General features: G+C 33.8%; 2 protein-coding genes across 8 annotated transcripts in view; one reads left to right on the top strand and one right to left on the bottom strand.

The window, feature by feature from the left end:
* LOC132549915 (uncharacterized) overlaps window positions 1-7985 on the bottom strand; it is a 37907-nt gene extending 29922 nt beyond the window's left edge. For 2 of the 4 annotated variants that reach the window (XR_009554200.1, XR_009554201.1), the window contains exons 1-2: window positions 5788-5884; window positions 829-1078 (exon numbers count right to left, since the gene is read on the bottom strand). The gene's annotated coding sequence lies outside the window, so the exon portion shown is untranslated. Of the gene's footprint in view, window positions 1-828; window positions 1079-5787; window positions 5885-7927 lie in introns of those variants that run through there. The other 2 variants (XM_060213901.1, XM_060213900.1) reach the window with 2 other exon arrangements.
* Window positions 1-13891, top strand: part of LOC132549913 (cys-loop ligand-gated ion channel-like) — a 156486-nt gene that overhangs the window by 10193 nt on the left and 132402 nt on the right. Inside the window, exon 1 of one of the 4 annotated variants that reach the window (XM_060213893.1) lies at window positions 6553-8103. The exons of the other annotated variants lie outside the window; for them this stretch is intronic. Coding sequence (XP_060069876.1) covers window positions 7951-8103 — 153 coding nt within the window. The 5' untranslated portion in view covers window positions 6553-7950. Of the gene's footprint in view, window positions 1-6552; window positions 8104-13891 lie in introns of those variants that run through there. 4 annotated transcript variants of the gene reach the window in all.

Below are 13891 nucleotides of genomic sequence, written 5' to 3'. Positions count from 1 at the left end.
GTGAAAGGGGATAAATACAAATGGCTTGATTGCGAGAAAGACTTTATGATGAAATACTAGATGTTTGATATCAAGACAGGCATTATATCGAAATAATGTGGGCCAGGTAGTGATACAGACCTATAATGAAATACAGATTACTTGATAATAAGGCAGACATTATAACGAAATAAAGAGGGTTTGATTGTCAAACAGGTAATAAAACAGGATATCGTATAGTTAGAGAAAGATATAGGAGAGTACATGGGGCTTGATAATGAAAACAATATAACGAAATACATATGGTTGATAGTGAGATAGATAATATAACGATATACAAGGGCCTTGATAGTGAAATAGAAAATATAACGACAGGGGCTTGATTGTGAGAGAGACACTGATACGAAACACAAGGGGCTAGATAATGAGATTGATAATATAACGAAGTATAGGAGATCAGAGTGCAAAAGACAATATAACGAAATACAGGGGGCTTGATAGGCAATATCCACGGGATATTCTTGGATAGATTGATATGGTTCCATAAGAAAATCACGTTTCGGTAGCATTAGTTTGATATATAGTAAGCTGTGATCCAGTATATGTTAAGTATCCTTTATCATGTGTATGTGTTTGTTCTTGCACATCAAATCTGTTACATTATTTGACCGCATACCTTCACAGGTCAAATAATGAAACGATATGAGAAATAGTTTTCATGTCTAAATATTGATCAATATTTATATTGCATTGGGCCTTAGCCAAGGAAATTAATCTTTCTGTTGTCGTCTACAATCTCGTTTCTACCTAACCACTAATTATATGTATGTTTGGTGTGAGCCGGTGTACCTGTGTTTCTGCCAAACCCATGAACCAAGCAGCTCTGGTACAGATACACTTCAGAGGTAATCTCACATTTCATTTTTTTCTCCACCGCCTACAACTGACGCAAGGTCTTAGTCAAAGACATGTAATATCAGCGCAGATAGTATCGTAGAGCTAGGCGTATCAAAGTTCTGTGGCTGATTCTCCTTGCTGTATTCTTGTTGATGGTGGAATGCTCATTGCCAACCAAACATAGCGCTCTCTTCAACTTGTCCTATTAAGAATTAATTGGTACAGTCACATTGAAGCTTAGCATATTTTATATTGCTCGTTATCTCATAGTAATTTTTAAATATGCAAAGCTATTACAGACCTTTGAGGTTTTTATCGCATGCTTAACAGTTTTTAATTACTCGTATCAGACAGAGTTGCAAACATGAAATTTCTGTATTAACAGTAAAATGCCGATAAAATCATTGATTAAAATATATAAACCCTTTACATTTAATGCTAATCTAACATTGACGGAAAGTAAACAAACAAAAAAATCAAATGAATCCGTCAGAAACGTATCTCAATTCAGCATCAAGCGTAAAAAAAGTTAGTCTGAAATATTCTCATGGCATCAATTATATTACACAATATCAATAACCACAGTTTTAGTGCGAACTTGAAACAATGTACTATGCACTAGAGTGTACACAAGTAATTACTCACACATTACAAAAACCTGATGATAAACCAAAGAATCTTCTAAAAACATTGCGCCCTCATCACATAATCGACACAATATACAGTACACATAGATTAGACGATATACCTAACACTCATCACACAATCGAAACAATATACAGTACACACTTATTACACAATGTACCACACCCTCATCACCTTATCGACACAATATACTGTACACACAAATTAGACGATATACCACACCTTCAGCACTGGAAACAGTATACACTACACAAATATTACACAATATACAATACCTTCATTTCATAATCGACAAAATATTTCAAACCTTAATCACATAATCATTAAAATATACACTACATACAAATTAATTGATATACCAAGCCCTAATCACAAAATCGTCACAATTTTACATTACAGAAAAATCACACAATATATCAGTTCTATACAATATATCTTGTTCATTGTCAATGTACCATTGAGTAAAAGTAATACGGCATAAACACAATGTGCACAATATACCACATGGTCAACACCAAGATCACACAATATACCACATGGTCAACACCAAGATCACACAATATACCACATGGCCAACACCAAGATCACACAATATACCACATGGTCAACACCAAGATCACACAATATACCACATGGTCAACACCAAGATCACACAATATACCACATGGTCAACTCCAAGATCACACAATATACCACATGTTCAACACCAAGATCACACAATATACCACATGGTCAACACCAAGATCACACAATATACCACGTGGTCAACACCAAGATCACACAATATACCACATTGTGGACACACATTTTACACAAAATATACCACACTCTTATTACGCAATCCACACAACATACACAACAAAAATGCTAAACATATTTAGCCTGCAGGTCATTTACATAATGAACCTCGTTGTCAACATAGAATCGACAAGATATCGTTACGGCATCTGTGCACACTTCTCACAATAAACCACATTTTCAACAGGCAAAGGAGAAATTATGCCACTTTTTCTACAGAAAATTTACTCAATAAACCACATTGTCAGCACAAAATTTATACAATATACTACAACGTTGATGCACAAAGTACACAATATATCATCATACCATACCCACCATATATTAGAAAATCTGAGCACAATGAATACATTATTGATACAACACATCCCAATGTTTATACAAGCGTGTCTACAACCGAGATACAGTAACATGTCTAAAGTGTCAACAATGACGAAATATTTAGCATCATCAACACACGAGAGCTAAAATATACCAGTGTCAACCCCAAAGGGCATAATAAACCACAGCGACAATACAGAGTGATGAAATATATAATACTCTGTCAGTACACGCGGGCAATATCAACCTAAGCCAAAAACAAAAATGCCAAACTATACCTCAGGGTCGTCAAACAAAATATCACATAATGTCAACATCCAGGACACATTATATTAGTGGCAACACAAAATAACAAAATAACAAAAATACCACAATGTCAGCATCCAGTACGAGATACAAGTGGCAACACAAATAACAAAAATAACAAAGTGTCAACATCCAGGACACGAGATACAAGTGGCAACAAACAGTAACAAACTATACCTCCATGTCAATACTCAAGGACACAAAATTCGAGTGGCACATATTAACAAATTAGCCACAATATCAACATTGCAGAACACAGAATACAAGTGGCAACATAGAGGAAGGACTTATCACATTGTCAATGCATTATGTTGAAAATGACAGTATGAATATTAAAACAGCACATTTCAATATATTTAGGATGACACACAAGAAGGTAACAATTAAAGACATCACAAATAAAACATATTAATGAAGAAACCATTGAAAGACAAATCATCTGTTCTTTATACAACACTCTTTTTATTCAGTAATAAATGTAGATTATCGTTTTTGTCCTGTATCTGAAATACGGCTTCCCCTTACATTTAGCTATGATGAAAAGACGATTAATGATTGACGTTGTCATCCTTCAATGATCAATGACTTCTATAAGAACTGCTTCCATTAACGACTTTTGTATATCGATATATAATAATGACTATCAAACGATTATGGAAATTATCCTTTTGTGCAGTTATTCATATTTACCGTAAATGAATATCTCTCACGATATCAAGCATTTGACGTATTAGTAAGTTGTTTGGAAGAATTTATGGTAGAGAAGTTAAAAAGAATTCCGAAAACGAGACCCGATTACAATTACTATAATATATTATACGTGATTTATATTTTTAGCTATTGTTACGCTGTATAAGCATTTGTTACCAAAATGATGAGCATTCATCGTATGTTAAACAATACCACACAAATTACATGAACATGGATCTTAAGGCACAGAAGAAATCGCGTCTCCCACTGTCACACGTGGTCACCACCGTAATATCCACAATGTGACAAATGGTTTTATACTAATTAATATCATTTGCATAATCGTTCTCCTTATATAAATATATATCTTTGTATAGTTAGTTCTTTTAATAACTATGGTTTGCAATAACAAAATATAGATGTAATATACAAGCTACGTTTTAATTAATTCGAAAAGTGGCATGGTTCTAAATATTAAAATATACCTGGCGTTCATTGGAAATTATTATATATACGGGAAATATGTTATTTATTGTAGTAAGGAGTAATAACCTCTTCGTCTAGATTTTGTAATTTCTTTGTTTTTAATTAATTCTTTTTTTTATTCGCCTCCACGGATTTAAAATTAAATTAAATTAAAATTAAGGCCCTTAGTAATACTAAAGAGAATCAGCTGTATGATGCAGTTTGATTTATCATTTGTTTATATCATATGTAAGTCTAGCTTTATATAGATAGGTGTTTTTTTGTCTGACAATATAAGTTCTGTCGTAATTGATATACCTATGTATTAACTTTTGATAGTATTTGGGACTTTTATATCGTCTATATGTGTATAAATTGTACACACCAGTTAGAACACTGTGTACATGGTAGTAGCCTTGACTACCTACATACACTAACGAAAGTCAATTGGCGCAGGTCCCCTTATATCACGTCCTAACGACGCTGTACAAAACGTGTCCATGTGCTGGTTGTTACATCCGAGTCGACAGGTTGTACAGTGAACAACATCACTTAGTAGACTGTGTTTCGTATGGCAATCGACATCTAGTATATCTAAAAGATAATACTCTTTAAATTATTAAATTACTTTTTTTGTTGTTTTGTATATCAAATGCATCAAATTGGATACAATATACCGTATAGTCGTTTAATTTAGCGGGGCTAATATTTCGCGATTGTCCTTGGCAGGGCAAATTTTAAGGTTGTAAACTTCGCGCATGTCTATACATAAACGCCCAATTCAGTGATAATAACCTTTTTCAAAAGACACACAAGTGAATAACACCTTTTGATAATTAAGATTAATTAGAGCCAAACATTGAATTTAACTGCATCACACAACTGTTTGAGTCCTTCTAGGACTCGTCAGTGATGCCGAGGACCTGAGTTGTTAAGCCTAGGAGGCGACTAAGGAAAATCCAAAGTGATCAAAAGTAAAGTCAAAATCTAGACGAGGATGTGCAGGAGAACCCTAATAAATAACTTTCGTATTGTTCATATATTAGAAAATTAAAATTTGGCAAATTAACAATTTTCTATCATTATTTGATATTGAATTACATGCTACACTTCGGCTATAGATGTAAAACTAATCCGTCATCTACTAATGTTTTTTTTTCTGAAATAGGGAAATGACCCCAGTTGATATTTGACTTCATTCGTCTCAAGAGACATCTAGATAAATTGACCATGCATGTAAATGCCGATACAATCGCTGGAGTACATTAACGGGAGTTAACATATCCGCTTGGAATTTCTTGTATCATAATGGGTGGCAAATTCCACACGTCTCAAAGACGGGAATGCAACAAAGACCAGAATGGATCCAGCCAGACATATTGAATAAAGAGACAAGAATGAAAGGCTGGTAGCCATGTTTTAGTTGTAAAATGATGTGGTTTGTTCATACACAAGTAAATATATACATAGAGACTCACTGACTTATCCTGATACTGGAATAGAGCCTGGACGTTCGACCTCCGTGGGAGTATCAAATGGTCAGCGACATTTATTTGTCGGAGATTTTCGAACGTCCACTTTATCATGGATGCGAGCTAATGCTATCTGTATCAAGTGATAGGACACTTTTACAAACGTTCACAGATTATTCTGTTACAGATGGCTGATAATGGGAAATCATATTACCTCACTGTGTTTTCGATGACATTTCCGTGGTAGGCGTGTTACTCTGCAGTCTGTTTGGACACACAGTTGGAATTAGATGATATCATCAGTTTAACTGCACGGCCTGTACTGCACGACATACTTGATAAATCGACATAACGAAATACTATGTTAGATCCTGTAAATAGTACAGTTGTATATATACAGTACTAGGAACGAACACAAGAAATACAAGGCAAAGAAGTTGGAAAAGCAGGTACACAAGGCGTAGATCAGGATTTTTTTTTTCCAGCAGAGACTATGCAATTGTTTGATGTGTGAAACTAAACAACGACATTAATGTACGGATTTTGTGCATCTGCTAAGTGTGATTCTACCGGTGTAGTATTCGTTTATTAAGTGTTTGTTAATGAGTGTTACACGGTTTGATGCTATAGTGTTTGAGATTCGACAAAAATGTCGACATTAGTCATACTAGATTAACATACAAACATACTGTCTAGGCGGACACACTAATCATATACACACACAAGTGATACGAATGCAAATATTGTCAAAAGGGTTTTCGTTAACAACCTGATTACCTAACAATAACGACCAAAAAATGTGTTTGTAATAATGAGCAGTTCTGCTCATGTATCGACTGCCCTTCCGTGATCTTACGGTTTTGATCACGTGATATTCGTCATCAGTCTTGGACATTTCTGGCTGTTATGTTACTGTATCTTATAGATAATTATTATATAATTGATATATAATAATACTATTTACGTACAGGAATACTCCAATAAGATATGACTTTATAAACTATTGTTGGATTGACGTTTGCCATGTCATTGGCGCCGAAATAGAAAGCTGACATAGTCCCGATTCACAAAATCATGGATGATTCAAGGAGATATTTCTACTAAGTACAGTGTTTGGTAAAACGTGGATCCGTGATACTGGATACGACCTATGTTTTAACGGTCGATGGATGTATTGATATTTTATGAAACTGAATGTCATTTGTGGACTTAGAACGAGGTTTATTCAGAACACTTAATGTCATAGAACTGAAACCAACAGGTTTGAGTTATATGGAATGTGATATAGCGTTGTGAATGTATGGAGAGTTTCGTACTAATATGATGGAAGCTGATTGGTCGATGACACTTATGAATGGAATTTAATACAGGATTTAATGAATGAGACAGAATGAAAACTTAATAGTTTTGTAAATAACACCGATTTCTGATTTTATTGAAATTATCTAACGAAAAGGAAAGTAAGCAGGAAAAAAACGAATAGACGCGTGCAATATCATAAGGCATGATCTTTTTAATAGAGATACACGTGAATATATTAGGGAACACATACCTTTTAAAAGATTTGAATATTTAAAAAAAAAATTTAGAAATCGAATTGAATGTGGCTAGGACGTCTAATGGATAATTGTACAGGAGTCTCCCAGGAAATCAACATTCACAGATGATACATTTGGCTAGTGTTTCCCGGATTTTAAAAGTGCACTTCCTTAACATGAAATAATAGCCGGTATCTGTTTGAGGACATATTAATTAAAAAATGGCTTGTTAAATTCAATTACAGGATTTATCGAACTCCCTCGCCATTAAAGTGACACATGAAAAGATAGGTTGTGATCAAATTTTGAATGTTGCGTTCAAAGGAAAATTATGGATTTGCTGAGAACTGCAATTGTATTAGAATAAAGACTGCTTGATTTCACATGTTTTGCCTTGGATTCCATTCATAACGAATGCAAAAATTGATTTGTGTTTTTGGTGAAAGCGTGAACTAAGAAGTTTTGGTCTAAGTATTTAGTCTGTCAACAAAATATTTTAACCCGATTGGACTTCAAAGGATGTATGGATAATATACTTCCTTAAAGAATATATGTATATACCATATCCGGCTGTTATTTCTGGCTTTGAATCAAGCATTTGTCAGAACACAAACTAGTATTTATCCCCTTGGTAGACTGGAAACCTAGAGGAGGTGAACGCTTCGTGTCATGGATGGTCTGTACAAACTGTACATTTTAAAAAAGTGTTCCATAAGATATTCACTATAAACGACGTCAGACATCTCCCTACAACTTTAAGGAAATATTGACTTCTGGGTTTGAAACAATATAAAAACCGTCAAATGTGGTATTTACCTGACATTTGAAACCTTCAAACCATGTATGGAATGGAAAATCTAACAAACTTTTCCAATGGAATGTCTCTTGAAGCTCCTCCATCCTGTAGTGCAGCCGTGTTCAGAAAATCAACACAACGTAAAAGAACCTTACAACGTGTGGACACTATGGCCCACCTACGGCCGTTTCCACAGGTAAATTTATTTCAAGACAAGATGTCGTAAACCCTTAAGGTATGTTTTGATTCTCTTATCATATATAAATATAATCTGTTTTATCATGGAGCCTTTGCGCCGTGTTTATCCAGATGCCAGAGATACGAATGATTTCGTATTGTTCTAAAGCATGGTATTGGTGGATAGACTCCTGTCTGTTCCTACTAGCCATTACACTGATTCTACACATTATAAAAGAACCAATATTGAACATGATTATCGTAAATTATTTTTCAATGCTAACTTTGGCAGCTAAACGTTTTTCTAATGTAATGACGTGTTTATTTGTAGTTGATCCTAAGTAAGTCTTTATTTATTGTTTTAAAGGTTAGTTTTATATATATACATATATCATACGTACAAAGATTGGCTTTCAAATATGTGGTTAGTTACATATTTAGACCAATGGCCATCGCAAATCAAAATTCTCAAGTCAATGGAACATAGCCATTTTTTGTCGTTTCCACTGATGGTGATGGTTACTCTGGACAACTGATAATATCGATATGTAGTCTTTGAGCGTTGGCGGGGGATGCTATTGGAAAACACTTTGGAAACCATACAGCCCTTTTCTGTCGGAGCCATGGACCGGCGTTGTATGTCATACGGCATGTTATGCATGGATGTTACAAAGCTTTACTTAATGGGTTTCGTGGATTGCAAAGGAAAAAATATTAACAAGGCCCACAAACTGGATAACAATTACTGATGTGTTAAATATAAAACAGATCCAAAGAGGCTACTCAGAGGGTTTAGAGTCATCATTCTGATTGTATTGGAAAATGTTCTGCTTTTATCTTAAATATGAAGTTGTCTATGCTCCATGCCCATTAGTAAACTTGTTTGCGATGTTATTGCCCTGACTCTCATTTGGTGAACGTGAACTTTCTTAGAATTAGCTTTATTTATATGCTGGATGATGTAGATGAAGTCGAGAACGGCTTTCTCTCTAGAACTATTCCTTGTGATTTTTAATTTCCCGGCTATATAGATTTGGAGGTAATATTACGACTGCATATCATTACTGAAAATGAGGTATTTACATACCGCACACTGTAGTATTTCATTAACAACACATGATTGTGCACTTCACTGGTCATAGATAAAAGGCTTCTGATGTGAAACAGTGGATACTTTAACGGTCTAGTAATAAACCTATCTTAATTGATATATAGAACAATTGACAATTTGTGAAATCCATCGTATGGAGACTTTTTGGTCTTGACAATGACCGCAGAGAAAAATATTCTATATCCCTGTGTGATGTATGGTATGAAGTCAGACTATTCATTACCTGTTGGCATGGCTTGCGGTTTCGTTGTTTCTAACCATTTTTTCTCGTTGGGGAATATGACATTACAAACTATGTAGTTACTTGTTTTACCATTTTACCGTTATTTACATGGTGGGTGTCGCCGATAAAGAAGATGATTACCCTTCCGGATTTCCTGGTCTTATTGTCCTTGCAACATACCGTGGTAATCTTTTTTATCTTGGTTTGCACCCATTGCATTTGAATCTTATTAAGATTCTGATGACATGTCGGAATTTCCCATAATATTTTTCTGGGTTTTTTTTTTTATTCATTTTTGGTTTTTGTAATGTGTAAAGGGTATCATATCTATTATATTTTATTTTTTTGTTAAATTATGATTTATATTTATATTGTATACATATACTCTAGATTTATCGAACTGATCACCATTGAATATTTTGTGACAATAATTCGGTTTCCAGGTATCATCACAAACCTCCGGATTCCACAGAAGCTATTTCTGACTCATTGATACAAAAATATCAACAGGGATTCACGGACATTATAACCATTTTGTATATATGGATATTGTTTTAATAAGATAAGGTCTTTAGAATGATTTTTTCTCATGAATATGCAGCGATATCGACTCTTCACATGAATATAAACTTCAATTCTTCCATTGTTCATATAGTTTATTTCACAAATTAAAATTATTTGTATACAAACAAGAGAGGTAAATATAATTAAAATGTACACGTTTAGCACCTATAACCCAGAACCCTCACCAGGGAATGTCAGTATATCCTACGGCATAAAACGAAAATATGGATGTCGCCATGATTAACTGTACCGACACCCCTGACAATCTTGATCATGTAGATGTTTGCATGCTTGGGAAGCTTAGGAATATCGATAGACAGAGTTCATTAGACAATGTGCCATAAATACATTTACGTGACATATTTTAGATAGACCTTTCAGACAGAGTGTTTTTCAGTAAATACCACTACCCATATGGCTATTATGACGCCAGAGGTGCCATAGAAATGGCGACAGTACACTGTGGAATTGGTGTTTTATCTTAAAGGTTGCATAATCTATGAATAAAGTTCAAATCTACTTACAATGCCTGTAATACTAATTGATAGATATAAACATTACTGCAATACTACCTGGTTATACCCTTGATAATAATTATAAGTAACAAATATATAAGCTTACAAAATACCGGCGCCGGTGTGTTATAATTACTGCTGGAGTTTTGTCATTAATACGGTTATTAATGCCATATCAAGACGGTGATACTAACGATACAGTTTTTATAAAAAAAAATAGTCTAAAAATATATTGCAAGCTGTAAAGCTTATAGCGAGTCTAAAAAATCTTGTTATGTTTATTAGTGTTTGTATTGGACTTTTACCTAAATAATGATGATGTTATTTAGGATAATTGTATTTAACAGGGAGTAAAACTTCAAGAATCTCTCCAGCTAGAAGCTGCTCAGAGTATTACAGGAGTAAGAGGATGAATGTCTCATTACAAATCATATAAGTAACTTGGTTGGGATAGGCATGCTACTAGACGATAGAAAAACGGATAAACTTCTTTGTAAAATTGTAACAGGAAACTTTCCTTACCTCACATACCAAGTCTAAGCACATCTGAACCAAAAGGATTCCAGACATCAACTACGAAATGAAAGAGTTTTACTGTTCTGTTTTGTAGAACTGCTAGTTACGCTAGAAGGTTAGACTTTACGACTTGAATCTTCTTGCAGCAATTGTTGATTTCAACAGTACGACTTTAGTGTATAGATTTTAAATGCCTTATTAGATAGCTGAGAGTTATTGTGCCTGATTCTTCTGTTAACTCCGTTATGTAAATATACACATGCCTGCGGAAGACAATATGATATTTTACAACGATAACTACCACATTCATCTACAATTATACAGCGATAACTTAATCACCAAATTGTTCCTAGGGATTATCAAACGCAATACATGATATCACAGAATCACTTCATTTGAGTTTGTAAAATTTGTAATTATGTTCTGCTCTAGCCAACATAAGCAGATAATATATCTGGTTTTGTCTCTTATGATTTTTTGTTTGTAATTATCCAACAATTGTACCTATTTGTCTCTTCATATTATGTACCTACTCATAGATTCTAAAATTACGCAGTTGATAACATTCATATACTATATAGAGCTTGTGATATTTGGTATATCAATTTGCCATCCTGTTCTACTGGACTCACATTCTCTGCACTCGAATAAGTAAAAATATTGACATTTCTTTCTGTGATTAACATTCTAAATTGTCATAATATTTAGTCACCTTGAACTGGCAAATTAAATCCTGTATCCTATTAGAGTTATCTGAACCTCACGGATGGATGATCAGTGACTCTATGGCTGTAATTGATTCTTTCTTGTCTGTTTTCTGTGAGAGAAGCATGACTTTCTTTGTTACATTATTTTAGAATTTTGTTCTCAAAATTAAGTAACATTCGTAAAGTATCCGATATGAACCATGTGTAGTACACATCATATAATATTGTGATGCATGGTTTTCTTATATAAATATTTATTTTGCTGTTACCCAGGTAAGAACTGATACAGAATTCGTCTGTTTGATCCTTTTCTCTGGAATAAAATAAAACAAAATGAAATACAGCCTATATATACACGAAATGATATCTTAAAATTATCATTACCTTTACTAATAACAAAGTATTCTAGCATAAATGTCAGCATTTTTATCATTTATATTGAACAAACGACAGAAAATGTGGAAAGCAAATTTGTTCGTTAATGTTTATACGAGGAAACTGGGTGAACATTCATCCTTTTATCGATAGGTCTAAAATGTAACGGTATTTTGATGTTAAAGCTAAAAGATGTACTATCATGGTTTAATAGGGAATTTTATACAAAGACAAATGTTTTGATAAAAGCTTGAACGAATGATTCCCTATATACAGTATATATGTAGTAGACATCCGAAAGCTAGTGACCATTCAACAAGTCAGCTGTTCGTGTAACTTCATCTCTATTGGAATTTTCATACAGCTATCTACCAAACGGACATTTTTAAACTGCGGATTCAGACATTATTCTAAACGTAAGCTACGAGAACTGTTCATTAAGTTTTAAAATTTAATATTACACTGTACAAGGAATGTGAATTAAAAAGTATTAATGGGTTTGTTGAAAAATTACTCTACAGAATAGCGAAATGAGTAGTATAATGAAAAGGATTCTCTTTTAAAGTGCATAAAATGCATTTGGTCCATCAGAATAAAACCACAACAAAAACAAGGAACAAGCGTAATGCACAGCACGTAATACTGTAGAAAACAATAAATAAAATATGTCAATAAAATATAAATATTTAGAGTTAGACCTAATGAAACGAGGAACCATATGAACAAGAGAAGAAGGCCAAGTGTTCCGGAAAGATAACCATAAAAAAAGAAGCTAGGAAATTTGGCAAGTCGGATGAAACAAACAACAAAATTTCATCCCAAACATTCAATACATATCGATTCACATATGATTTTTTTTTCAAAATGAAAAGAGTTAATTAATTCCCCCTTACAAAGGTTTGGTAGGTTTGACAAGAATGAAATGTTTAATAATATGCTTATCTGACAAAACAGTGTTTCGAAAACAATGCTATTTGTCATGATACATTTTTTTATTCCATTTTCCCTGTGAAATATAGAAACTTGATAAAAACCTATATCTATAAGAAATCTTATAGTATAAGTGATACTATCACCTTTCTTGTGACGATATAATTTTAGTCCTTTTGACCAATCAGAGCGTTGCTTTCTAGATACTGCATTCCAATTCGCGGTCGATCGTCTTGATGCAGATGAAGAGTTGGTTGAATAAGTTGACTTTCATTTAATGATTTCCGTGTATATTTCTTGTTCATATTTTGTATATAAAACAATGTTATAAACGATTCCTACAAGATAACAGCATAAAACAGTAGCATACAACGGAAATCAGCGTAATCAAAATGGCGTCTTGTTGTGAAGCGTAACGTCAAACTGACGTCAAAGAGTGTACATAACATTTCCAAAGGATCAGTTTTTGTCATTTGTTTTCTCATTTACAATGTAATAAACAGAACAATTAATAGTTTTCGTTTAATCGTCATAATATTTCACTATTATTATTATGACATAATATTCTGTCATACTTGTGAAATATACATGTCAATGTAACTAAATTGGAAACCATGGGATATCATCTACATACAGTGTATCTTATACCAACTAAGTATGACATCTCGACCACAAGGGCAAAGTATGTCCCTCTCCTCAACCACAAAGGTTAAGTTTATTCCCCTCCCCGACCACAAGGGTAAGGTATGTCACCCTCCCCGACCACAAGGGTAAATTATGTCCCTCTCCCAGACACAAGGGTAAATTATGTCCCTCTCCCCGACCACAAGGGTAAAGTGTGTCCCTCTCCTTAACCACAAGGGTAA

This window comes from Ylistrum balloti, unplaced genomic scaffold (genome assembly GCF_031769215.1).
Source record: "Ylistrum balloti isolate Yb309-2 unplaced genomic scaffold, AGI_CSIRO_Ybal_v1 Utg370090, whole genome shotgun sequence".
In the NCBI taxonomy this organism is placed as follows: domain Eukaryota; kingdom Metazoa; phylum Mollusca; class Bivalvia; order Pectinida; family Pectinidae; genus Ylistrum; species Ylistrum balloti.
This window is presented reverse-complemented; position numbering and strand designations above follow the sequence as displayed.